The sequence below is a fragment of the Thamnophis sirtalis genome, unplaced genomic scaffold (assembly GCF_051295495.1).
Source record: "Thamnophis sirtalis isolate CommonGarterSnake01/CBP01778 unplaced genomic scaffold, rThaSir2_p1.2 scaffold_1, whole genome shotgun sequence".
Lineage (NCBI taxonomy): Eukaryota > Metazoa > Chordata > Lepidosauria > Squamata > Natricidae > Thamnophis > Thamnophis sirtalis.
The window spans coordinates 49055583-49083296 of record NW_028261381.1 but is presented as its reverse complement, the minus strand read 5'-3'; the positions used below and the strand labels follow the sequence as shown (position 1 = coordinate 49083296).

Genomic DNA, 27714 nt, shown 5'->3' with positions numbered 1-27714 from the left:
TTTGCTTTTTATTTTCCAACCTCCGACTCTAGGGGGCAGTGCTCATCTCTGTTTCAAAGCCGAAGAGCCAGCGTTGTCTGAAGACAACGTGGTCATGTGGCTGGCATCTCCGTGGTCATGTGGCCGGCATGACTAAATGTGATCCCTTTTGTGGCCTTCTGACAAGCAAAGTCAAAGGGGAAGCCAGATTCACTTCACAACAGTATTACTAACTTAACAACTGTAGTGATTCACTTAACAACCATGGCAAGGAAGATCGTAAAATGGGGCAAATCTCATTTAACAACTACTTGTCAATTCAAGGGTTACATCTATTATTGTTATTATTATTTTTTTGCAAATAGGGAGATGTGCATAATAGCATCACAGTTTAGTATTCTTCCATTTTATAGTATGTCAAAGTTAATTTACCAGGTTGAGTGACAGGCCTTGTGTCTGCATGTTTTTCAGGTCAAAATGGCTTGGGCAGCTCAGTGTCTTAGCCACTGAGCCACCGCATCTTACCTTCCATCAAATTCTGCTTCAGACTTTGTAAAAAAAAAAAAAAAAAAACACATGCTGCTGTGGTCCACTTAATGGAAGACCTGTACTGGATAGAAATGTGAACGTCCTCCCAGCCTGTTCTCCGCACCTCTCAGCAATTTTCAGAATCATCACAGTGGTTAGTCTTTGAAACCCCTTCCTTACATTTGGACTAACAGTAATGAGTAGCTTTTTTTTTTAGAATACAGGATAACGAAGTTGGAAGGGATCTTGGAGGTCTTCTAGTCCACCCCCACCCCACCCCTGCTCAAGCAGTGGACCCTATTTTTTCTTGTAGGGATTAATTCAAAAGCTTGTGTCAGATTGGCCTTGAAGCCATTGTCTTATAGCAATGATGGCTAACCTTTTCTAGACCGAGTGGCCAAAGGGTGCCCAAAAAGCCCAAAATGCAATGTACATGTGCCCCCCCCGCATGCCCCCTGCATGCATGGCAGAGACCTAAAGGCCAGTTGGCTGGTGGGCAGTGCGCACGCATCCGCAGCAAAACTGAACTGGAGTGACGGCTTGGTTGCCCACAAGGAGGCTTGCTGCATGCCACCTCTGGCACAGGTGCCATAGGATCTCCATCACAGTTCTATAGTGTTCCTAATGGTCCATCTGGTTTCTTTTGCTGTTCAAGGCAAGAGTTCTAGAGTTGGTGCCTTTAGAATGTTAGCGTCCTTCTATTTCTCTTTCCCTTCAAAATCAAAAGAAGCTATTCCATATCTTAATTTGTGTCTGATGTTTGTAATGGGAGTGAGCTAAATCCAGACATCCTGGATAGAAAGATTAATGAATAAGGATTAAGAGTTAATGTACACAGAAATACTTGACCTAGTGACACACTGCACATGTGCGAGATCAGAGATGGCTGCTAGGCGTTCTTCTCCGTTCTGACTCAGACGGAAAAACGCTGGAAACCTCAAAAAAATCGATTCGAATTTCCCGTGAAGAGGTCCTCAGGGATGTCCGGAGTCTGGGGGATCCGAGGAAGCCAGACCCCTGCGGGGGCCACCGTTCTCAGGCGGCCCCGGCTCGTTCAAACATCGGAGGGAGAGTGGACGGTCAGAACTACTGTTGGGACTGAGGAAGCTGGGCGGCTGTCTTTGCCTGGTGCCGCGGCAGTCCCTCCGGATGGCTCTCCCCCCTGTTCGGCTTCGTTTCGCCCCGTCTCTGCCCCCCCTCCTCCGCTCTCGTCTGGTCAGGTGGCCCCACAGAAGCGATTCCATCTTTGCCTGCCCCCACTGTTGTGAGGCTTCCCCCTGTGTTCTCTGTTTGGCACTGGACTATCTCTTATTGTGGCATTTCAACATCCGGCCTTTTTCTGCCACGGCCTCTGGATTCCTAGGCTTGCTGGCACATCTCCATCTGGCCTTGATTATTGTCACTATTATTACTTTCTGTGGCTACCCTTGTGGCATCGCCCTGGACAGTGCCTGTACAAGAAAACCCTTTACCATCTTGGACTGTTCCGGCCGGTTGGACCTTTTCAAATTTACAGAAGAAGAGGGGGGATATAAGACATTCCCCCATATATTTTATCTGAACTGTAACTGGTCTCCAGCCACTTCAACCACCTTGAACGCTGAGAGCCAGTTATGTTAACTGATCTTGCATTTTTAATCAACTGCACAATTTATCTCCTTTCCCTCCTTTTCTTTCATCTTTTTCTTCTTCTCTTTGTATGGGATATGCATGGGATACGTATGGGATGAATGAATGTCCCACTTTTTATTATTATATTGTTGTAATTTTTGTGTTTTAACTGCTACGTGGGGATTGCCTGGGGGAGTGCATGGGTATGTATGATTCGGAGGACCTGCCGGGGGATGCGGGGGCCATGGGGGTGGTTGAGGGGACCAGAGACACGGGAGAGGGTCGGAGTATTACGGTCGTAACAGGGAGGGGCAGATATGGCGGGGACTTTAGGGCAGGCCATTACCGGGGAAGGAGGGTTCGCTACATTACAGAGATCCCTCCTTCCAGCCCTATGAGTCCCACTCCAAGACCAGATGGCGCAAGTAATCAGGACCCTGGACTCAGGCTGCTGTCGCTAAATGCCAGGTCTGTGGTACATAAAGCTCCTCTCGTCCGGGACTTAATTTTAGACGAGAGGGCAGACCTGGCATGTATTACTGAAACCTGGCTGGGCCCAGAGGGAGGAGTCCCCCTCGTAGAGATGTGCCCAGAAGGATTTCAGGTGCTGCACCAGCCGAGAGCCCAGGGAAGGGGTGGGGGTGTGGCTATTGTTATCCGGGAGTCATTAGCTCCTCGTAGGGTCCCTGCTCCGGAGCTTGTCGGGTGTGAGTCTCTGCTGGTAAAGTTGGACCTCAAGGGTCAAGTGGGTCTGCTGTTAACGTACATGCCTCCCAACAGCGTTGCAGCAGCCCTCCCCTCGCTCCTCGAGTCGGTAGCCGAGCTGGCAATTGAGTTCCCTAGGCTGATGGTCCTGGGGGACTTCAACTTGCCGTCGCTCGGTGAACACTCTGATGGGGCGCAGGAGTTCATGGCTTCCATGACGGCCATGGGCTTGACCCAAGTAATCCGGGGCCCAACCCATTCAGCGGGTCACATGCTCGACCTCGTATTTCTCTCGGAGCAGTGGATTTGTGATCTTGGTCTGAGGGGTAACGACATCATACCCCTGTCGTGGTCAGACCACTGCCTACTGAGGCTTGACTTCCGGAGACCAAACCCCCACTGTAGGGAGGAGGAACCGACCAGGTGGTTCCGCCCCAGGCGACTTATGGAACCGTTAAGGTTCCAGACGGAGCTTGGGGTCATTCCTGATACTTTCGCCCACAGTCCGGTAGAGACTCTGGTTGCTGCCTGGCACTTGGCAGCATCGGAGACCCTTGACCGGATTGCGCCACTACGGCCCCTCCGAGGCGGCGGATCCCGGAGACCTCCTTGGTTCACCGAGGAACTCCGGGAGATGAAGCGCCGGAGGAGACGCCTAGAGCACCTATGGAGGTCCGATAAGTCCGAATCGAACCGAGCAATGGTAACCACCAGCACCAAGGAATACACCAGGGCACTTAGGGCAGCGAAAAGATCTCATATAGCCACCTTGGTTGCGTCCGCTGAGTCCCGCCCAGCCGCCCTGTTTAGGATAACCCGCTCCCTACTAAATAGGAGGGAAACGGGGGAACCCCTACAGGGCAGAGCTGAGGATTATGCCCAATTCTTAGCGGACAAAATTGCTCGGTTTCGGTCGGACTTGGACTCCATCTCTGCAGTTCCAGCCGAGGCACAAGAGGATGAAGTAGACCACCTCTGGGTTGAGTTTCAGGATGTTGCCCCTGGGGATGTGGACAAGGCCATGAGGGCTGTAAGTGCCTCCACCTGTGTACTGGACCCGTGTCCCTCATGGCTGGTTGTTAACAGCAGTGAGGTGACACAAGGCTGGATCCAGGCGGTTGTTACCGCCTCTCTTCGGGAGGGGAACTTCCCCGCCGCGCTAAAAGCGGTGGTGGTGAGACCCCTCCTGAAGAAGCCATCCTTGGATCCAGCTGTCCTCAACAACTACCGTCCAGTCTCCAACCTTCCCTTTCTTGGGAAGGTTGTTGAGAAGGTGGTGGCCTTCCAGCTTCAGCGGTCCTTGGAGGAAGCAAGTTATCTCGACCCCTTCCAGTCAGGCTTCAGACCCGGTTACAGCACAGAAACTGCTTTGGTCGCATTGACCGATGATCTTTGGAGAGCCAGAGATGGAGGTCACCCCTCCATCCTGGTTCTCCTCGACCTCTCAGCGGCTTTCGATACCATCGACCATGGTATCCTTCTGCGACGACTGCGGGAGGTGGGAGTGGGAGGCACTGTGCTGCGGTGGTTCTCCTCCTACCTCTCGGACAGGTCGCAGTCGGTGTTAGTGGGGGGGCAGAGATCGACCCCTAGGCCCCTAACATATGGGGTGCCGCAGGGTTCGGTCTTATCCCCCCTACTATTCAACATCTACATGAAACCGCTGGGTGAGATCATTCGCAGGCACGGGATAAGATACCATCAATATGCGGACGATACCCAGTTGTATCTGTCCGCCCCGTGCCAACTCAATGAAGCGGTGGACGTGATGAACCGAGGTCTTGAGGCCGTTATGGACTGGATGAGGGCTAACAAGCTTGTACTCAACCCGGAAAAGACCGAGTGGCTGTTGTGCTTCCCTCCCAACAATTCGATCAGTACTCCATCGCTCAGGCTGGGGGGTCAAATTCTACACCCCTCAGAGAGGGTTCACAACTTGGGGGTCCTCCTGGATCCACAGCTGTCCTTTGACCACCATCTGACGGCTGTGACCAGGGGGGCATTTGCCCAGGTTCGCCTGGTGCGCCAGTTGCGACCCTACCTGAATCGGGAGGCTCTCACAACAGTCACTCGGGCCCTTGTGACCTCTAGGCTGGAATACTGCAATGTGCTCTACATGGGGCTGCCCTTGAAGAGCATCCGGCGACTTCAGCTAGTCCAGAACGCGGCCGCGCGAGTGATCGTGGGTGCACCTCGGTTCACCCACATAACACCTATCCTCCGCGAGCTGCGCTGGCTACCTGTTGATCTCCGGGTGCGCTTCAAGGTGCTACTAGTCACCCATAAAGCCCTCCATGGTAGTGGGTCTGCGTACTTGAGAGACCGCCTTCTGCCAATTACCTCCCTGCGACCAATTAGATCTCATAGATTGGGCCTCCTCCGAGTTCCATCTGCCAGCCAGTGCCGGCTGGCAATTACAAGGAGGAGAGCCTTCTCAGTAGTAGCTCCGACCCTTTGGAACGATCTCCCCGTGGAGATTTGTACTCTCACCACCGTCCAGGCCTTCCGCATAGCCCTTAAGACCTGGCTAGCCCGTCAGGCCTGGGGACAAAGATAATTGCCCCTCCCGAATGATGAATGAATGTTGCTCATTATTTTATTTTATGTTGTCTGCGTCATTGTTTGTATACCCCTCCCTTGATTTTATGTAAGCCGCCCTGAGTCCCCTCAGGGAAAAGGGCGGCCTATAAATGTTAATAAACCTAAACATAAACATAAACCTAGTGGCTCAAATTTGCATGCTGGCTTTTTTTCAGGACCTAGTGCAAAAATCAGGAGACTCATCGTCAAGCATGTCTTTGCAGAGTTAAGCTTTGTCTGCTCGCTGTCTCTGTTTCCAGAATTATCAGAATAGATTGCTGTGACATCTCATCTGGACTGTGATAGCTGATGCTGCCTTTGTAAATGTTTGGACATCTCTTTTGGTTTAGATCACTGCTGTCAGTCTGTTTGACTAGAACCTTATAGTATGCTTTAGGTTTGCTCTGTGGATATTGCGAGGCCTGCCATTAATGGATGATACACAATAATGTGCATGCAATCAATCAAAAATAAAATAGTGAAAAAGTTGATTACAGTTTTTCTGCCTATAATAAGTATTCCTTACAAGAATACTTACAACAAGAATGATTACAACTTAGTAGCATCTTTTGGAGAGAGCTGGAAAGCCACACCGAAAGCACAACCAGACACGGCATCCCAGGTTGTCTTCTCTCGAGCTACAGTGTATTAAATTAAACATGCTACTTATGATCTTTGAAGTAGATTACAGATAGACCTGTTTATTCCATTATGTTTCGTCTGGGTTTCGGATCTACTGCAAAGTCCTTCTCTTAGTTCAGCTAACCTCTGATGCTTTTGGAATTTGCCAAAAATTGAACTAGCTCCTTCCTCTGCATCAATCTGCAAGCAGGAAAAATATGCAAATCTCAGCAAATTAAGTTTGGCTTGACTGCTGGTTTAGGGAAGGAGATTTTTGACACTGAAAACATTTTTCCTGAAGTTCTTATCAGTCTGTAAAAATTTCTGGCCAAAGATGTAACTGTGTTTTACTAAGATATGAAAAACATTACAAACAGTACATATCCTTTGGAGTTTGAAAAAAATGTCTTGAAAGTATGAAAATGTGTACCTCTGTAAACTTTGTTTTCCAAAAGTACAATTTCACAAAACCATTACTTTATCCTCAGCCCTACTGAAGGCAAAGCAATTAATTCAAGGTTTAGAAGTTAAGAAGAAATTTTCATTGAATCCTATTGGGGAACTAGACTTTGAAAAGTCATGTCTGGTTACTTTCTAAAATCACTGATAGGCAGGACTACTGAATCTGGGCTGCAAAGATCCGGATAATGAATAATGGTAACAAAGAAAAATAAGGACTCTTAATTCTTGGCTACTGTGTAAGATTATCCAGATTTTGCAGCCTGGATCCTAATGAGGATAGGCTCCAAGCTACAGCACCCTAATTTTTTATTGCCTATTCCCATATTTATTAGTTAAATTTCCTCCAGAAGCTCTAAATGGCAGTCATATAATTTGAAATGGATTCAGGGTTGTAATGAAAGGATTACATCATACCGCAATAAGTCCCAGTACAGATTCGGATTTGTCTTACCAGGTTGGGAAGAAAAATAAAGGAATCATCATCATCATCATCATCATCATCATCATCATCATCATCATCAGTCTTCTCTGTAATGCTATTTCATTTTGAAATAAAGCAGAACCTGGAAATTGCCATTATGTTACTGAGATTATTCATATCTTCAAGTGATTTGTTTTATTTCTGCTGCTTCTGAACTGGTCCTAATATGCAACAGTAGTTTTGAGAAATCCCAGCTGGGCCATGCATGAAAATTCATTACAGCTCATTACAGTAACAACTTGCCATTTCTATTAATTGCAACTAAGCTTCAAAGACAACACTAAATCTATGCATGTTTATTTGGAAGTGCGCAAATCATAAAGGCTACTTCCATGTAAGCATTTTTTAAATGACAAGTTTTAATTTTGTAGCTCTATTTTCAAGTCTGGGGCAACTACATTATTGTGTTCGGGCTCAAAATAATTCTCTAGGCCAATGGGTCTCAACCTTCCTAATGCCGCAACCCTTTAATACAGTTCCTCATGTTGTGGTGATCCCCAACCGTAAAATTATTTTATGTTTACTGTATTTTTTCAAAAATATGTGTTTTCCGATGGTCTTAGGCGACCCCTGTGAAAGGGTCGTTCGACCCACAAAGGGGTCCCGATCCACAGGTTGAGAACCACCGCTCTAGGCAAACAAGCAGCTTATTTTGGCATTCATCTATTATTTGATGCTTTTTAAAAAACGTTCTTGGCTGCTTAGAGTAATAATTTAAATTCAGGGAATGTTTATTACAATCATTTAAAGTCCTAATTGTCCATGGAATTTGTAAATAGTACATGTGACATTCCACAGTACGTGTGCTCAGGGGGAAATAAATTTCTAAATGACACTGCATATTTGTATATGCAATTGTTTTATTTTTTTTATAAAAATTACTCTAAAGACTGCATAACACAGGGATCTTTTTAAAAAGTTTTTACCACCAAGATCTCCATTGCTCGATTCCCTCCCCCAACCCAGAGAAATTGTCAGTAACACAGCATCCCAGTGAATTGGGGGCTGCACATCGTCGACCACAGAATATGGATGAAACTGTTCAGCGGTATATTGTTCAGTCTGAAGGCGCTTCCCAAGAGTCCACATCAGAAGAGTCTCAAATCAGTAACGCCTGGTTCTGAGTACATCAGAATGGCTTTGAGTTAGGAATCTGAAGAGCAAATGGGCTGCTGGCCATTCGTCTTTAGCATGCAACTAGAAGCTGTCTCCTGCTATTTGTGGCATTTTCAGGGTTTGTGCAGCTGCCAAGGGTCTTCCCTTTGGCAAGTACGGAAGAAGGAAGCCAAGCAGTTCTCAAGCTTTCCATTTTTTTTTCATCCAGACCTGAGTAATCCCATCAGTCAATGGTACCATTATAGGACCTGTTGAGCTTGTTGAATGTGAAGTCTAAACTATGTGAGGATATGGGCTTGCGGTAAAGAGGATTTGTAGCCTTAAAAGGAAAGGAAAGGAAAATTATGAAACAGAATGCCTTCTTGGTAAAATTAAACTGTACACACACACACCAGTAAACATGATTTTTTTTTCTTTTTTGTGACGCTTTAACCCCTTTAGTCAGGGTGGAGTCAGGGCGACTGAATGGAGCGGAGCATTTACTGGCCGAATGCCCTTCCTGACACCTATGTTGAGTTCATAGCATATATTTTCTCTTTGTACCCTGATAAACATCTGCCTCTGCCTAGGACTGAACTCTCAACCTTCCGAGTGTCTTCACCTTTAGGCATTGCACCTGCTCACACCAGTAAATATGATTAAAGATAGGCTAATCTGTTAGCCGTTCACACTGGTCTCCTGTAATATTTAAGAGCCTTGCTTTATTGATGAATAGTTTAATGATTCTTAAAAATCCTGTCCTTTAATGCCACTAAATTTGCACAAAAATTGATTTTGTCTAGTTTGCACTGGAAGACATTTCTAATTTTATTGCTATATAAAGTGTTAATTGAAGAACGTTAATGTTTGAGGGATTATGGAAGGATCTTGCTTTCTATCTTACAGTGACACATACAGTATAAACAACCTCACCAATCAGTAAAAGAGCATTGTGAATGTACAGTGAAAAACATTATGGTTAAATATCAATAAAAATGAAATGGAATATTCTTTATAATGCTCAACTTAGTTCCACATAAAAACAAGTTATGAAAGGTGGAATAATATAGTTTCTCATTCAAAGCAGGAAACAGAAACATGGTATGTTATCTAACTATTTAGTCATGCAATGCACTTTCAGAGGTGTTTCATTTTAGTAACAATTCTGGTGGAAATATCATATATGTGCACTCATCTGCCCAGTTCATACTGGGTGAACTTCGAAGTTCTGGGGTGAAGATATGAGAGAATGTAATCCTTCAAAATTTTGAGCAAAATATTTTTGTTTGGCTTCACTTGCTTTGCTAAATACCTTTTTAAATAATCCACACAACCCTAATTTCTACCATCTTTCATCACAGTATCTTGAATTCAGGTATATCTAGGTAAAAAGATCTTGACAACAGACTGATATACATTGTTATAATCAAAGATAGGAGCTACTGTATATGTTAAAGAAGCCACTATAAAATACAATTCTCAAAAAGGGCCTGAATAATAAATCTAATATATTTTCTAAATACATTCTTTCCCTTTCAAGAAGTAGGACTTCTTGATTTGAGGTCATTCTCGAACAGCAAAACTTTCCTTCACAGTCTCCGTATTCTCAGCATCCTTTTGTATTTCTTCAAACCACTGTAACTTTTTCTATCTCCTCTTTGTTTTCCTAATTTAATACTTACCATTTCGTATCTTGCCCGGGAACGCTCACTCTGAAATTTGGCAAATTCCCGTCTGTCGTGAATAGTAACCAACAGCTTCCAGATTGCCAAAAGGACAATGCCCAGTAGCACAATGCTGCCTACTACAGCGAGTAATATCGTCATGACATCAGGAGTGGTAGTACACTCTAAGAAGAAGAAAGAGGGGAACATGATTCATCATTGTTGACAAGGGCAGTATCTTCAAAACAGGCCTCATCACATAACAACAGATTACATTGCTCCCAAAGTATGTATGAATCAAATTGGAAAATATTTGAATGTAACTGTTTTCAAATGTTATTGTCCATTTTTAACATCAAAAGTACGCCTGAGATTTAAGCAAGGTCTATTGCTTAAATTCAGTACCATGGATTATTTTGATGCAAATTGAGTTCATATGATTCATGTGGAGGTGCTGGCTGTGCAAACGCCATTAAGCAGATGGGAAACTGTTTTTATCAGCAGTTCCCAAGTATGATCCTAAATCAGAGCAGCCCATGGAACTTTAAAATGAAATGTTTATGCTGAGAGCTTTATGGGCACACAGTGCATGACTGATGGATGTAGCCACATTCTTTTGTGTCAGAGACATCTCTTTGCAGGGAAGGTTATATGCATAAGATAAATTTCTGGGAATTATCAGCTAGATTTTAATGTACACATTTTCATTTAGAGAGCCATCTAGCATTGGATTAAGTGTAAGTGTTATTTATCTACAGGATTGCTCTATGTAACCAAATTGGACTCTGCAGAAAATTCTAGCAATGCAAAAGGGACTCCATAGATGGGTATTAAAGGAAAAGCTTTTTCAGTGCCAGGAATCTTGTGTGCCAGGTGCACTTTATATATTATTTATTTATCTGTTTATTAATAACATTTGTATTAATTACTTCGTATATTTCTCAAGCTGTATTTTTTATTTTATTGCTAAGCATTTGTGAGATAATTTTTCACAGCAGATGGCAGCATTTAGCCAACTTTCACCTTGAAAAAGCTAAGCAGGATCAGATTGGGTTAATTCTTGGATGGGAACCACCAGAAACACTCCCCACTGTAGACTAGATGTGAAGTAAAGGTCACAAGGTGTCACTTCTATATTATTGCAAAGAAGACAAGACAGACTCATCTATATTCATCTATATAGCCATCTTGAATCAAGTTTGACCCAAGGGAACATTTACTGCTTACATTTTGCTGTTCAAAATATGGAAAATGAGAAAATAGTTTCTCATAGTTTCTTACTTCTGGTTGGAAATCCAGCTTACATCTGATTACACCTGATTTAACCAAAATGAATATTCAATTACAAATGGGGTTTCTCCAATGTTTTCCATTTAAACTGCTATTTTATACATTGGATTATCTAGATTCTTTTCTATCTGGTGATAATTATATTTAGCCTAGCTAGTATATGGAATGGGTGGGGATTTCTATCCAGTTGGTCAGAACTTGTCCCAAATGTTTTTTCTGGCAATAGTGCTTCCAAACTGGAGTGAGCTTATTTCAACGATCCATCTCAACAAATATACTCTTTTCCCGTTACTGGCATGTTGAAAATTCACAAGAGACCAATTTTATATAACCTGGAAGGTGTGAAAAAATATCCTCCTCATAAATCATTTTCAAATAGAGAACTAATTTCACCATGCTATGTGTTAAAATAAGGTGGTGCAGTAGCTCAGCGGTTGCTGGGTTTGCTGGCTGGAAAGCTGGCAGCCTAGGTTTGAGACTCCAACCTGATGGAGTGAGCTCCAATCCTCACCCCAGCTTCTGCCAACCTAGCAGTTCAAAAGCATGCAAGCGTGAGTAGATAAATAGGTGCCTTGGTGGCACAGTGGTTAGAGTGTAGTACTGCAGCTACTTCTACTGACTGCCGGCTGCCTGCAATTTGGCAGTTAAAATCGCACCAGGTTCAAGGTTAACTCAGCCTTCCATCATTCCGAGGTGGGTAAAATGAGGACCCAGATTGTTGGGGGCAATATGCTGACTCTTCAAACCACTTAGAGAGGGTTATACAGCACTGTAAAGTGGTATACAAGTCTAAGTGCTATTACTATTGCTACCACTTTGGTGGGAAGTTAACAGTGCTCTGTGATGTCATGCTGGCCACATGACCATGGAAATGTCTTTGGAAAGCCCTGGCTTAATGATCTTAAAATGGAGATGAGCACCACCCCCTCAAGTCGGCAATGGCTAGTGGAGCAAAATCTGTAGGGATTCCTTTATACTTTAGCCGTTACACTTTACAAGAGTAAAGAGCTAAACTAATTCAGATTTTAATGTTTCAATCTATAAAATGGGAAAATATATTCATGGGAGGGAAAGCCTTAAAAGAAAAAAACCACATAATTCCAATAAAAGAAGAAGACAACAAATATATGGAACTCTGATTGAAAAAAAACTGATATTTTATCAGTAGTTTGGATAAATGTGCCTTTCTGTCTAGAACTAATGGCTGAAATCCAAAGACACAACATACTAAGATACTCTTATTCAACAATAAATTAAAATGTAGATATAACTTGTAGTGTCATGTTAAGAATTTATTTTAGGTAGGTAAAAATAGATAATGGTTGATTCTGCTCTGTGCCACCGTACTATTGACTGAAATTACTTAGAATCTGTACTTTTCTTTATTATTTATCTACATATAAAATATGTATGGACCTTTTTTGTAGCATAGTCAGTACTAAGAAATGAGTTTGTTAACAAATACGTATGCAAAAAAGCTCAAACTAATTGGGTGCAACGGTTAGACAATAAAGTTTGAGCCATAATGTTTGCCCTAGAAGCACTTGACTAATTAAATGAGCAGATTTCCATTGCTAATTTATATTTGATGATGAAGTTCTATGCCTTCATTTTAAGTCTAAATCAATTTATTACTTCCAGATTGAAATCTTCCTGAAAGTAACACAAGAATGCTAAGAAGTATGATATGCCTTTGAAATTATCTTGTCATCCCAGGTACACATGACCTGGTGATAGACACCAGCTTTTCAAATGCTGGAATTAATAACCCCACTTTTTCAATAAAGTTTCTGAATTTTATCTTATGGATCTGTGGATCTGGGTTTTTCAAATGCCCTCTGTGTTACCAATAGCCACCTTTCTCTTCAATATTTATATATCACCCACTCTCTGTAAAAAAAATGGAGTAGAATTGATCCATATATATTTTTCTACATAAAAACTGTGTCCAAATATGTGTCCTGCACCATTCTAAGATATTTTGTTTGTTTTAAATTCTCAATACCTTGATGGTCTGAAGAGTTTACATCAATAAGAAAAAAGCAAGCAGATAAATAAATACCTGCTTCCTTCAGAACGCTGATATTTGTCTTTCCATTGGTGAGTTCTGAGTACGTGAATTTCATCACACAATCCTTCACGGGATAAGCGCATAAGATTGAATTAGTGTCATCGGTTTCTGAAATAAGATTAAAAAAAAACTCAAGTGGAATAAAGGGCATCAATGCAATACATTCAAATGCAAAACTCATGTTCTATGTTTGCGTCGTTGGCATATATTTAGCACATCGCGATGTGTTTAAAATACCTGTTATTTTGGCCTCTGCAATTGAAGGATACGCTGGGATTCTCACGAGACTGGATTCCTTCAATATGAGAGGCTTCTTATTAGTACATATGGAGCACATTATGGAAGTGTTCGCATGTCTAAAATTATACAAACTATTAACATAGAGAGTGTGCTGGATGAGATGTCCAACCCAATTGCTTTACTTCATAACTAATTGTTTATAAATCTATGGGTAGACATCACTCAGGGAACACAGAGGAAATGTTGACGTGGTTGTACTCTACTAAAACCGTAATTATTATGAGGTCCTGAAAGAAGGCCAAGGAAACCTGGCCTTTTGGAGTAATTTCTTTGGAGGAGGAAGTTTCATTTCCTTCTACAAATCTGCATAAAGGAAGTAATTGTCTAGAAATGGGTTTAATTTTACAGCCTATTTCTGGGCGTAGGGAGTTGGAAGTGAGGAGAAGTACAATATGGGATGATATGCATTACAGAAATATATGATGCGAAAATGCTATGGAGGGAACAGACAGCATTAAACTAATCTGTTAATTAAAGCTTTTCAGAGATATGAGGTAGGTTGAGACAGGCAAGTGATATGTTTTCAGGTAGGTCTTTTTTGTTTTTTGTACTTGTATAGACTTCAATCCTTTTAAAAACTATTTAGCCCTTTGGGAAATAAAGACACCTGGCAGCCGTTTCTAGTTCTGACAAGAAAACATTAAGCACTGCTATTACTAAGTATATTATTATCTTAAAAATAAGATACACACTAGGCAGGTTCCAAGAAAGAAAACTAAAATTATTTTTTAAAAAAAATCTAAAAAGCCAACACAAAAAATTGCTCTGACCCCCACAGAGATGGTATTCAGCAGGTTCTGACCAGTTCTGGAGAACCAGTAGCAGAAATTTTGAGTAGTTCGGAGAACCAGTAAATACCACCTCTGACTGACCCTGCCTCCTGAGTCTCAGCTGATCTGGAGGGAATGGGGATTTTGCAGTAATCGTCCACTGGAGTGGGGAGGGAATGGAGATTTTACAGTATTCTTCCCCTGCCATGCCCACCAAGCCATGCCCACAGAACCAGTAGTAAAAAATGTTGAATTCCACCACTGAACCCCAACCAAACTATATAAAGGCGGGGATGTTGCTTCAATTGCAGTTGCAGTTTATTTGCTGGCCCTCTAAACCAGGGGTGTCAAACTCACGTCATCACATTGTTGTCATGCGACGTATCGCGACTCCCCCTTTGCTAAAATGTGGGTGGGCGTGGCCAGTGCGTGATGCATCCAGCTTGCGGCCCGTGAGGTTGAAACCCCGATTTAAACAAAAAAAACAGAATTGAGGATATTAAAAGTACCTATAATGAGATTGTGAACAAATCCAGTAACAGTGCTCAAAGCATGGAGCAGACTCAAGGAGGCATCAGTTCTACAGGTAAAGTAGGGCTTAGCCTATATGGATTGAATTGGATGACAAATAGTTGATAATGCCATTATTTTACCACACTTCCACAGAGTACCACTTGTCTGCAAATCTGGGCAATCTTTATATAAATAAAGAGGTCATTTAAATATTCTTCAGTATGTTGTGTCTGTTCCTATAGTGACCCCAGGTTGAGGACTCAATTTTTTTTCTGCTCATCTAAACACTGGGTGAGCCCTTGCTACTTGACAAATAGGAGCTGGCAAGCAGACTGAGCACATAGAGATCCAAACATCTCAATGAAATTATAAATTGATTGCTCCCATGGCACTTGGCACCGAACTCACTGCTTTTGAAGCTCAGTGGATCTTTGGCAAGTTCTCATCGTTTCCCTAAAGGAATCCTGCAGGATTCTAAGAGTTCTTGCAAAACAAACACGGAACTTTATGAACAATAGTGGATTCCCATTCAGTCTTAGTTCATACAAACTCAAACTGCAATGGAAATGCCATTGGGAAAAGTTGTATTTTAGGAAGGCAGAGAACAAAACAACTGTATTTATGGAAGAGAACATTTTTTAGCTCAGGATTTAACTGTGGGGTCCATGGTGTTTTCTGAGCTTGGTTGTTTACCTGCAGATGTTTCATTACCGAACTAGGTAACATCATCAATTGGGTAATGAAACATCTGCAAGAAAACAGCCAAGAGCATCAAGGACCACTCACTGTCAGGAGAGGAAATATGTACCATGTGGTTCTCAATATAGTACCTAATAAATTAAGCCCTTTGAAACCACTGCAACTCTCCCCCACAAAAGCGGGTTCATTATTATGTGAACATTTTGCCAACAGATATAAGAAGCTACTCTATTCTTTATTAAATGTATTGTTATTTGTTATATAAAATAATACATTTTTCTACACAGGCAGATATAAATTTAACCAGCAGTGGCTCTTTAGTCTTACTACCAAGGATGTTTTAAGATCAGTATGTGAACAATGTACACGTAGTATTCAACTATCTACTTATAACCACTGATTATCTGCAGAAGGAGATTGGTGAACAAGTCCCACTTCATTCTCTGTATGTTTTTTCAAAATGCATAAAATTTATAGAGTGAGTTACACAATAAAAGAATGTGGCATGGGTGGTTCAAATTCTATAAATTCTTGCAGGTAATTTAAGATCATTTTCCTCCTTTATAATACCCAGAAACAAGATTAGCTGTACAAAACATGAAAAATTAGATGGTAGGTATTTGATAAATTCAGCAAAGATTTTATCACAAGGCAAAGGCTAGCCTAGATTCTGTTTATTCATATACTCTCTGGGCACTATTGCATTCCCTTTGGTTTATGCAGAACTCTTGTTGCCTATAAAATCAAAAGTTTTGGGTGCATTATTCTAGAAATGTGCATTTAAAATACAATTGACATAGCATGTAGACTTAATATACCACTTCCTAGTGTTTTACAACCTTCTCTAAGTGGTTTACAGATTACCTCCAACAATCTGGGTCGTCATTTTACTGACTTCGGAGGAATGGAAGACCGAGTCAAACTTTGAGCCGTTCAGGATCGAATTGCTGGCAGTGAGTAGAGTCAGCCTAAAATACTAAATTTTAACCACTATACCACCGCAATTCAAATGAAACAATAATGAACTGGGCAGAGTTTTGGCCAAACATCCCAAGCACTGTGTATCTTTCTTTGTAATGTTAACTGTGCTTCTCTTGTGGAATGCTATTACAAATACCATTCCAAATTAAACTGCGATTCATTGATTGTAATTATCCTATTTTTTCTTCTCTTATTTCTTCATATAGCTCATCCAACTACAACTGTCTCCCAAAAGCTGGTGCTTCCATCTCCAAGGACCAAACCAGATGTGAAAAATATGTTATATTTAGTATTCTGCCAGTAGGGCAGATAAGGAAATAATTCTGTAGATTTGGCCTTTGAACGATTTGCAATTTTCTTCTTGTACTGGAAGGCCTTTCTGTGCAAGCCAGCACAATATTTAGCTAGGTTATCTTTGCAGAGCTTAAACATGTGAATTTAGAAAACAGCCTTAATCTAAAGGCTATCATTTAGGGTTATCTACATTCAGCTATTGGAAATGAAGTTTAAAACTTGTTCACTTTTATATTTACAGAAAAAGGAAGATTTCAGCTAGATGTTCCAGGTAAAGTCATTATTAAAATATGCTGCCGCAAAATCTCTACTGCACTTGTGGATGAAGAAAGATATTTTCTTCAAAAGACTGAAAGCAGAATTGATATTAAAACCCTGTGCAAATAGCCAAAGGAATGTCAAATTCACCCTTGCCCTCAAGAGCGATAGAAACATGTCTATCGTAGATTAAAGAAAGAAAAGAGTATTGCAAAACATTTACATTAGCAAATACTGTTGCTTGTGTCAATGGAAGAGTGAAGAATGAGTCGAAGAAACAGAAGTCATGCATGTATGAAGAGCAACACTAGAATTGTCTGAACAAACAATAGGTAAGAAAAAAAAAGATGAAGCCATTCTTTTTAAAGACAACTGAGTTGACCTTTGAACATTCTCAAACATTAAAATATTTAAACTCAATATTGGAATAGACCAAAAATGTCATCTAGCCTCACCTCTGTTTGGATATTATCTGTGCACATCCACAAATATCACCTAAACCTGTGATGGCAAACCTATGGGACGCGTGCCAGAGGTGGCATGCAGAGCCCTTTATGTGGCCAAACATGCCATCGCCAGCTGCTCTTCTGGTTTCCGGCACACACATGTGCGCAAGCCAGCTGGGCTTTGTTCAGGTACCGGAGTGCTGGAAAATGGCCTGAAAAGAAGCCAGAAAAAATGGCCAAAAACAGTCCGAAAAACAGCAAAAAATGGCCAAAAAACACCCAGCCAGCTGGTGTTTGGGTTTTTGGTGCTCTTCTGTGTACACATGTGCACATGCATGTCTGCACGTTCCAGTTTGGGCACTTGGTGCTGAAAAGGTCTGTCATCACTGAGTCCTAAACAATCCAGAAAGGTGCTGGATTGAGGCAGTGGAACATAAATGAGCACTAAGGGCCGTTCAATGCAGAACTCTCTGCTTCGACAGTCTATAGCTGTGATGGCGAACCTATGGGGCACGTGCCAGAGTTGGCACACAGAGCCCTCTCTGTGGGCATGCGTGCCATCGCCAGCTGCTCTTCTGTTTTTCGGTGTGCACATGCGCACTAGCCAGCTGGTGTCAGCCTCTGTTTTGATGCTTGCTTTTTCGGCTGCCATTGAAACGGGGAGGGAGGGCATGGTATTTGGGTGAGGGAAGTAATCTGTACAGGACTGTTAATTGGGAGTTGTTCTCTCCGTTTGTTTGCGCATGTGGAAGGAGAGGAGTTTCTCGCCAAGGCCAACTGTCCGGCATACCAACCTGATGATGATTTTTGAAGATGTCTCCACCTGACAGTTGTGGAGATATATGATTGGACTATGGACTGGGGTACCAAGGGGAGGGGAATGAATCATGTATCTAATGCTTTCACGCTCTTTTGCTCAGATCCAGCTTTATGGCACGGCTCCTTCACTTAATAACCAAGAAAGAAATCACTCAACTACATTTTGCAGAATTAAGTGTACTTTTACTGATTATAAGTAATGAGAAGCTAAGCAAAGCTGGATCTGAGCAAAAGAGCATGAAAGCATTAGATATCAATACATGATTCATTCCCCTCCCCTTGGTACCTCAGTCCATAGTCCAATCAAGACATTAAGCTGGATCTCACCTCGCACCCATCCCGGAGCTGACACCTTCCGAGGGGGGTGCACCCAAACGCTGAAGAATGTCCCACCAGGGCAGTGATCAAGAAGAAGATATGGGAGCAGCTGCAGGCCCTTCTGTGGTGGAGCAGATGGCTGGCCTGCAGTTGGAAGAACGATCTGTTCGACCCAGGTGGACTTGGGGAGTGGGACAGAAAGAGGATCCTGAAGAACCTTTGACTGGGATTACTATGAGGAGACCCAGAAAACCAGCAGCTGACTAGCGGGATCCTAAGGAGAAAAATCTTATGATGTCCCAAGCCATGAAACTTCTCGAAGGGGCGTGGGAGAGATGCCAGACTTGTGAGAGTGGAATGGAGAGAGAAATTGAGGCAGAGACAGAGAGAAAATATATCTTGCCTGACCTGAGAGAGACTGGAGGGGTCGAAGGGGGAGTTGAACAAGATGACCTAGCGCCAACCCCAATCACCGTGGCTAGAAACATTCCAAGAGGGGGGGGCCCGCAGACGCCAGATGGCTAAGGTTCTTCCTTTAAGTGTAAAATACGGAGGAGAACCAAAAGAGTTAGGTCTTTTTCTTGTTCAACTGTGAAACTACATGCAGATGTATGGCGATGAACTGGGTTCTGATGAAGCCAAGGTAAGAGTTATATTGATGGCTTTGGAGAAATAAGCGGCAGATTGGATGGTGCGGTTGCACAATGCCGACTCCCCACTTTTGAGATACTTTAATGGGTTTATGACCACTTTGAGGAAACTCTTTGATGAGTCCCTCACAGAGCGAAGAGCCAGAATTAAATTTACAACTCTTACCCAGGGGAAACGGCCAGTAGCTGATTATGTACAAGAATTTCGGCAGCTGTCAGCTTATATGAGGGTGTGGTCTGAAGAAGCATTGTTAGACCATTTCGCTGATGGGTTAAACAAAGAGATTTACCAGCATTGTGTGAACAGGAGACCTCCCCGTAGATTGCAACCCTGGTATGAAGCAGCCACTGATATGGAAATTGACTTGGCCAGGCTGAATTACAAAGGGGAAAGTGAGGGCAAAGAATCCCCCCCTGCCAACCCCACCCAAGAGTTCCGAAAGGGGGAAAAGGTGGATTTGCAAGCAAGCCCAAACCCTTTGTGTGCTTCTGCTGTGGGAAGGAGGGGCATTGTGCCATGAATTGCCGGGTCAAGATGAACCAAAAAACCCCACCCCCTCGGAAAGAGAAGAGGCTGGAGAAACCTCCCAGCAAGAGGAAAGAATCTGCCTTGAAAGAGGAGGAACCTTCTTAGCATTTCAACCCTGTGGAAGGAGGAGGTGAAACCCCCAGCTCTTCGGAAGGAAGTGACTCTGATGATGAGGAATGCTGGGTAAGTTCCCATTCAGGACCCATGACTATTCCAGTTGAGCTTAGAGTGCCCTCTTCTGGCGCACGGGAGAAAATTCTAGCTCTTTTAGATTCCGGTTGTACACGATGCATTATGAGCCTGGAAATAGTAGAGAAATTGGGATTGAAGCTAAAAACTTTAAAAATCCCAATTGCATTTTGCCAATTGGATGGCTCTATTGCGGGAGGGAGCCCTGCTCATTTTGTTACTGAGCCTATTGAGATGTGGATGGGAACCCACCAAGAAACAATAAGATTTATTGTAGCTCCAGGAATGGACCAATCCCTTATATTGGGATTGCCCTGGCTGCGTAAGTGGAACCCACACATAAATTGGAGAAAAGGTTGGTTATGCATCTGGTCTGCTACGCCCCCTGAAAGGGAAGAAGGGGTTCCTGAACTGAATAAGCCAGACCCCAACCTAGCAGCCAGGGGACAAGAAAAAATTGAAAGGGAGGAAAAAATCCCAAAAGAATACTGGGACCTGAGAGATGTTTTCAGTGAGAAATCTTCAGATAAATTACTCTCACACAGACCCACTGATTGCAGCATTGACATTCTCCCTGGTGTAAAACTCCCTAAGCCTCAAATTTACTCAATGATCCCTAGAGAAATGGCCGAACTGAGGAAATTCATTGACAAAAATTTGGAAAGGGGTTTCATTGAACCAGCTAGACCCCGAGTGGCTGCTCCGGTCTTATTCAGAGAAAAGAAAGATGGCTCCTTTCGTCTATGTGTGAATTTTAAAAACCTGAACGGAGTATGTGTCCAAAATCTCTACCCTTTACCACTGATGAAGGACATGCTGGCCCAGCTGGGTAAAGGGAGGATTTTCACAAAGTTAGATCTATGAGAGGCCTACTACCGTGTCAGAATGAAGGAGGGGGATGAGTGGAAAACTGCATTTAATTGCAGTTGTTTTCAATTTCGAGTTATGCCATTTGGACTGCAGGGGGCGCCGGCTGTTTTCATGCAATTAATTAATGAGGTTTTACATGACCACCTTTACAAAGGCGTGATGGTCTATCTGGATGATATTCTTATTTACACGGAAACACGTGAAGAACACGTGAAACTTGTTCGCACAGTACTCAAAAAGCTTCGTGCAGCAGAACTATATGCTAAATTATCTAAATGCGAATTTCATCAGGAGAAAGTAGATTACCTGGGGTATCGCATCTCTCACGAGGGAATAGAAATGGACGCAGCAAAGGTTCAAGCAGTCACCGAATGGGCGGCCCCCCGCACAGGCAAACAATTGCAAAGTTTCTTAGGTTTTGCTAATTTCTATCGTCAATTTATTCCTTCTTTTGCCAAGATTGCCTTGCCAATTACAAACCTCCTGAAATCAAAGGGGGAGGCAAGACCCAAACCGGGTAAACCCTTGAACTGAACTATGGAATGCCAAGCTGCGTTCGAGAAATTAAAAAGCCTGTTTGCAGCTGAACCAGTCCTGAAACACCCGGACATGGATTCACCTTTTGTAGTCCAGGCGGATGCTAGTGATGTTGCAGTAGGGGCAGTGCTACTTCAGACAAATGCACATGGGAAGTTGCAACCCTGCGCTTATACTTCTCGAAAGCTAACAGAGACTGAGAGACGATGGGCTATTTGGGAAAAGGAAGCTTTTGCTGTCAGGTGGACCTTGATGACCTAGCGTCATTTTTTGGAGAGGGCAAAACACCCTTTTGAGGTATGGACTGATCACAAAAACTTGGAGGCTTTGAAAAAACCCCGAAAACTATCCCCCAAACAAATGAGATGGGCACAACACTTCAATAGATTCAATTTCACTTTGAAATATATCCCAGGAGGGAAAAATTTTATGGCTGATGCTTTGTCCAGACTTCCTCAATATAACAGTTCAAAGCTTAGTGTTGTCCAACCTGTCATGCCAACGAGAAGCCTCACAGCTCTGGTTGTCACCAGAAGCAAAACCACTTCCAATTTAGAAGTCACACAAGACCTTATTGCAAAACTTAAGAAAGCCCTTGAAGTTGATGAGTGGTTTCACCAACATACAGATGAATGCACCATGAAAGATGGCATGACTTGGATCGGAGCTAAATTGTATGTTCCTGCGACTATTAGAGCCATGGTCCTTCAACGTGCTCACGACTCACGCATGGCTGGACATTTTGGTTTTGTGAAAACCCTGCATCTCATCAAGAGACAGTTTTTGTGGCCCTCATTAAAAAAAGACATTGAGTCTTATGTAGCTAGTTGCCCTACTTGTGCTGCGGCAAAACAACCATCAGGGAAGCCTCAAGGATTGCTCCAGGTAGTGGCCCGTCCTGAGGCACCATGGAAGGAGATCTCTATGGATTTCATTGTTGAATTACCAGACAGTCAAGGAAATACAGTGGTTTGGGTGGTTACTGACTTGTTCTCCAAGCAGGTTCATTTTGTCCTTGTTCCAAGATCCCTTCCGCTAAGTCCCTAGCTAAGTTGTTCATTACACATGTCTATCGACTGCATGGAGTACTGGTTCGCATCATCTCGGATAGGGGGGTGCAATTTACCTCCTTGTTTTGGAAAGTTTTTGAAGTTGATAGGCTCCGCCCAAGGGTTAAGCTCCACCCACCACCCTCAGACTAATGGGACTAATGTGAAAGGACTAATTCGGTACTGGAACAGTATCTCTGATGTTTAATCAATTACCAGCAGGATAATTGGGTGGAATTGTTGCCTCATGCTGAGGTGGCGTATAACAACTCGGCACACAGTAGCACGGGATTTACGCCCTTCAACGTGGTGTACGGACATGATTTTGTGCCTATCCCGAGATACCTCGAGAAAAACCACAAGTGCTGTCCCTTTCCGAGTGGAGTGACCAGCTCCGGGAGATATGGCCTTTGGCGTACCAAGCGCTGGATGCGGCACATCAAGCACATAAGAAGCAGGCGGATAAAAAGAGGGAGAAGGCAAGGGAGTATAAGGTTGGTGATCGTGTATATTTATCCACCAAATTTCTCCGAACCTCTCAAAAGTCTAAGAAATTAGACTAACTAGTATGTTGGCCCGTTCCCGATTATAAAGGTCATCAACCCTGTGTCTGTACATCTGGAACTGCTTAAATATCTCAACCGTGTTTACCCGGTGTTTCATGTCAATCTCTTGAAGCCTTCTCCACTTCTCCATTGCGGGGTCTTTTGGTGGCTCCGCCCGCACCGCTCCTGATTGAGGGTGAACAGCATTTTGATATTAAAGAAATTTTGGACGCTTAGAAACCGCGTTCAATGTGACCTGGAAGCATTTCCCTCCCTCTCATGCTGAATGGGTCGATAAGTCCCATGTGCAGGCTCCTTGACTTCTTCGTAAATTCTACTCTGCCTACCTGGACAAGCCTTGACCTCGATTGATTTCTCTTTTCTTTCCCCATCCCTTTGTTGTTCGTCCATTTGTCTGTGTTCTTTCGTTTCTACAGGGGTGATCATCCTTTTTCTGGAGGAGGGCCGGATGTCAACCTCTGTTTTGCTGCTTGCTTTTTTGGCTGCCATTGAAACGGGGAGGAAGAGCATGGTATTTGGGTGAGGGAAGTAATCTGTACAGGAGGACTGTTAATTGGGAGTTGTTCTCTCCATTCGTTTGCTCATGTGGAAGGAGAGGAGTTTCCCGCCAAGGCCAACTATCCGGCATACCAACCTGATAATGATTTTTGAAGATGTCTCGACCTGACAGTTGTGGAGATATATGATTGGACTATGGACTGGGGTACCAAGGGGAGGGGAATGAATCATGTATTGATATCTAATGCTTTTGCACTCTTTTGCTCAGATCCAGCTTTACTTAGCTTCTCATTACTTATAATCAGTAAAAGTACACTTAATTCTGCAAAATGGAGTTGAGTGGTTTCTTTCTTGGTTATTAAGTGAAGGAGTCGTGGCAGCTGGCCTTTGAGCTTCTGGGGCTCCGGGGCGCGCACATGCGCAGGCATACATGCACATTCCAGTTTGGGCACTCAGTGCCGAAAACGTTCGCCATCACTGGTTTATGGCAAACAAAAATCTCTCAACATTCTGCGGTCCAATATTCAATTAGGTGGAAACATAAGAGACATCAGCCTTTACTTGACTCTCCCATCTGTCCTATGTGATCTGGCAAGAGGGTACCGTCAGCCAAGGAGTGTTAGTTGGCCAAGCCCCATAAGAGTCCCTTCTGCCACTGTATCCACCTTCTGGAACATAATCTCTCCAGAGATTAGGCTGGCCCCAACCTTGCTGGCCTTCTGCAGGGTCCTGAAGACTTGGTTCTGTGCTAGATCTTATGCTACAGGTGTGCAATACAGGGGCACGTTTCTTGGCTTAAGGGCTTTTTAATGATTTGTGTGCCTTATTCCTTGTTTGTTTTGTATCAAATAGATGGCTATATAAATAGATTTAATAAACAATGAATGCAGTGTTTACTTCTGTTATTGTCACGCAAAGGACTCTAAATACTTCAGGAAGCTTCCTCCAGTTACTGAACAGCACAAAAGGCTAAAAAAAAATCCCATTTAAATGAGCCAAGAATTTACGGCATTAAAAACAAATTATGGCAGCTTTGCTCAAGTGTTCTCCCTGTTGTCAGAAATGCACCTATGATTCACACATTTTATATGTGCAATGTTTCCATTGTTTTCACTTTGGTGGTACTTACTGAGAAAATCTACTCGCGTTATTATTTCATCCCGGCAGTTTTTTTGGCAGGTTTGGTTATCAGCCAACCTTCCTGAGTTGAACAGGATACACTCAATGCAGTCTCTGGGAAGGAAGAATCGTTGATAATCGTGATCTTCAAATCACATTTAAAACATGATAACGAGACTTTTTTGGAAAATAGAATCTCTTTTGATATAGACTACATATTACAGCATTCGCAAATAAATTTACCCCTGTGGCTGTTACAAAATGCAAAGAGAAGAATGGGCTTCAAATATTCCAACTCAAAATAGGTTTTTATTATAATTATATCAATATTACAAATTCAAGTGAATATTCCCTTGAGTTCAACATCTAACACAGGGGTCTCCAACTTGGCAATTTTAAGACTTGTGGACTTCAACTCCCAAAATTCCTCAGCCATCCATCCTGGCTGGGGAATTCTGAGAGTTGAAGTCTATATTGAAGTTGCCAAGTTTAGAGAGCCCTAATTCAACACATGACGGAGAATAAAGGAGAAATGAGTCTTGATATTCTAACTGTAGCACCAGGACTCTGAATGAGTCCCTTCTTTAAAGTAATAATGGCCCTGACACAGGTGGTATTCAGCTGGTTCTCTCCGGTTCAGGCAAACTGGTAGTGGCAGCTGTGGGAGGCTCCACCCACCCACCCCAATGTAATGCGTGAGCACTGAGCAGGTGTAGAAGGCGGTGCGCATGTGCAGACATGGCACGTGCGCTCACATTTGCGAACAGGTAGGGAAGGTAAGTGAATTCCACCACTGCCCTGACAAACTATTGCTCTAGAACAGGGGTGGAGAATTATGATCCTTTTATGACTTGTGGACTTCAACTCCCAGAATTCCTGAGCCAGCAAATCAGGAATTTTGGGATTTGAAATCCATAAGTCATAAAGGGACCATCGTTCCCTACTGCTGTTCTAGAGTCGGTTCAAATTTAGATTCAGCTTTGTGACAGGACTATGCTTCTACAGAAGACCCACCAGATTGTAACATTTGTGTTCTTTTGAACATCTTCCATCGGATAAAACGGGCCAGCTGCTGATGTGTGGGTCAAGAACATTCTTAACATATAGTATAATGTGTACCACAATATTATCTCAAACAAAGCTGTTTTGATGTTTTTAATTCTGCTTAATCTACATAAATTATGTATTGTTTGACTGTTAAATCTTTCCAGGAAGTGATTTCAGCTTGGTTAGCCTCCCTTTAAGAATATTCATAAAAAGGATAAAGGCACTTCAAAGAGAAATCATTCAAGAGAGGACTTGCTTTAAGGAACAATTCCTTGGAATAGTCCCAAACTGGTGTTTTGTTTTGTTTTTAATAATTTGAGGCTAAATAAAATTGGAACTAAGGATAGAAATGCAGGGTAGGGGTTGTATTAAGCAAAATAGAACATAGTATACTAGTGACTTATCATATCTTCATTCATTACTTGGTTTTCTCAGCTGTGCAGAGCTAAACAAACTGGGATTTCTGACAAGGTTCAATGTATGAACACTATGCTGTTTCCAACTTGGATAAAGGGTTACAGATCTGAAGCAAAGTTAGTCAATCAGATTCCATTACGTGGATCTTGAACTATTGGAGCAGAATGAGAGAAGATAAGCAAATGACAAACATATGAGCCCCGGGGAAAGTTCTATTCCATGTTCTATTGTTAAGAGGTTTTTTTAATTGAAAAGCCAAGCCCCAACATTCACCCTACGAAGCACTTTAGAAATGATCTCCTTTACAGTAATCTCTGTCATGCTTTGATAATCAGCACATTTTTTTGTACTTGCAGAAGTAGAGGTAGTCCTCAACTTACGACCATAATTGAGCCCAACATTTCCGTTGCAAAGTAAAATATTTGTTAAGTGAGTTTTGGCCCATTTTACAACCTATCCTGCCACAGTTGTTAAGTGAATTGCTGCAGTTGTTAAGTTAGTGACATAGTTGTTAAGTGAATCTGGCTTCCCCATTGACTTTGCTTGTCAGAAGGTTGCAAAAGGTAATCACATGACCCCAAGACACTGTAATTGTCATAAATATGAGCCAGGTGCCAAGCGTCTGAATTTTAATCACATGACCATGGGGATGCTGCAATGGTTGTAAGTGTAAAAATGGTCATAAGTCACTTTTTTTAGCGTCTTTGTAACTTTCACTAACAGTCACTAAATGAATAGTTGTAAATTGAGGATTACCGGTGTTCAGATTGGAAAGACAGTAATGCAGCCAAGAAACCAAAAAAAAAACCCCACCCCATGTTATGACATTGCTCTTTGAGTGATTTTGAATCTAGATATTGGCACATACCTTTTAGTACTGCAGACACCTGGGCAGGTGGGACATTTTTCACAAGTCTCCCCAAAAGCTCCAGGTTCAGTGCATTGGCATTTTCCACAGATGCAGTTGCCTCGGCCACTGCACATTTGGCCATCGTTAGAAAGACACCGGCCTGTGTCCGTTGAGCAGTTGCAGTTATCCCCAATATAGCCGTTGTGGCACTTACATTCCCCACAGTGGCATTCTCCATGACCTAAATATGAGTTACACAAAGGAAAAACAATCATTTGCGTTGCCAATGCAATGGGCCACAGTTCCAGATGCTCTCTTAAAATCTGATTCAGAAATAGAAAGAGACATATTCAATCATCAACATAACCCCTCATCCAATGATCTTGTATTTGTATTCGTTAAAGTTCATTTAATTGTTATGGAATTATTCGGGGCTTTGGGGCACACTTTGCTACTTCATCTATACCAGGGGTGTCAAGCTCAAGGCTTGAGGGCTAGATCCAGTCTGCAGAGTGCTTAAATCTGGCCCTTGGGACCGGCCCATGGTGCTTTTGCCAGTGAAAATGGAGCTTGTAAGGGCCATGTGAATCCCTCACAAGCTCCCTTTTCACTGGCAGAGGGTTGCACGAGGCAGTAGCAGCTGAAAACGGAGCTTGGGAGCCCATTTTCGCTGACAGAGCACTCGGGCCACCACAGGTGATCCTGACACAAGTGATGTCAAGCTGGCCACACACCCCGAGGTCAAACATAACCATAATGCGGCCCTCAATGAAATCAAGTTTGACACACCTGATCTATAACTTCTTCTAAGATCATTATCTTATGAGATAAAAAAGACATAATATACTTTATACATTCATGTTGTAGTAGTAACATTGAGAGCCAGTTTGGTTTAGTAGTTAAGAGCA

At 42.8% G+C, this 27714-nt stretch overlaps 1 protein-coding gene across 2 annotated transcripts in view; it reads right to left on the bottom strand.

Moving 5' to 3' along the window:
- Nucleotides 1–7666: 7666 nt before the first annotated feature.
- Nucleotides 7667–27714, bottom strand: part of ITGB5 (integrin subunit beta 5) — a 90980-nt gene continuing 70932 nt past the window's right edge. Inside the window, exons 11-15 of one of the 2 annotated variants that reach the window (XM_087711717.1) lie at nucleotides 26825–27047; nucleotides 24503–24606; nucleotides 13079–13195; nucleotides 9745–9911; nucleotides 7667–8402 (exon numbers count right to left, since the gene is read on the bottom strand). In XM_087711717.1, the coding sequence (XP_087567843.1) occupies nucleotides 8307–8402; nucleotides 9745–9911; nucleotides 13079–13195; nucleotides 24503–24606; nucleotides 26825–27047 (707 nt within the window). In that variant the 3' untranslated portion in view covers nucleotides 7667–8306. The remainder of the gene's footprint in view (nucleotides 8403–9744; nucleotides 9912–13078; nucleotides 13196–24502; nucleotides 24607–26824; nucleotides 27048–27714) is intronic. The other variant, XM_087711725.1, reaches the window with a different exon arrangement.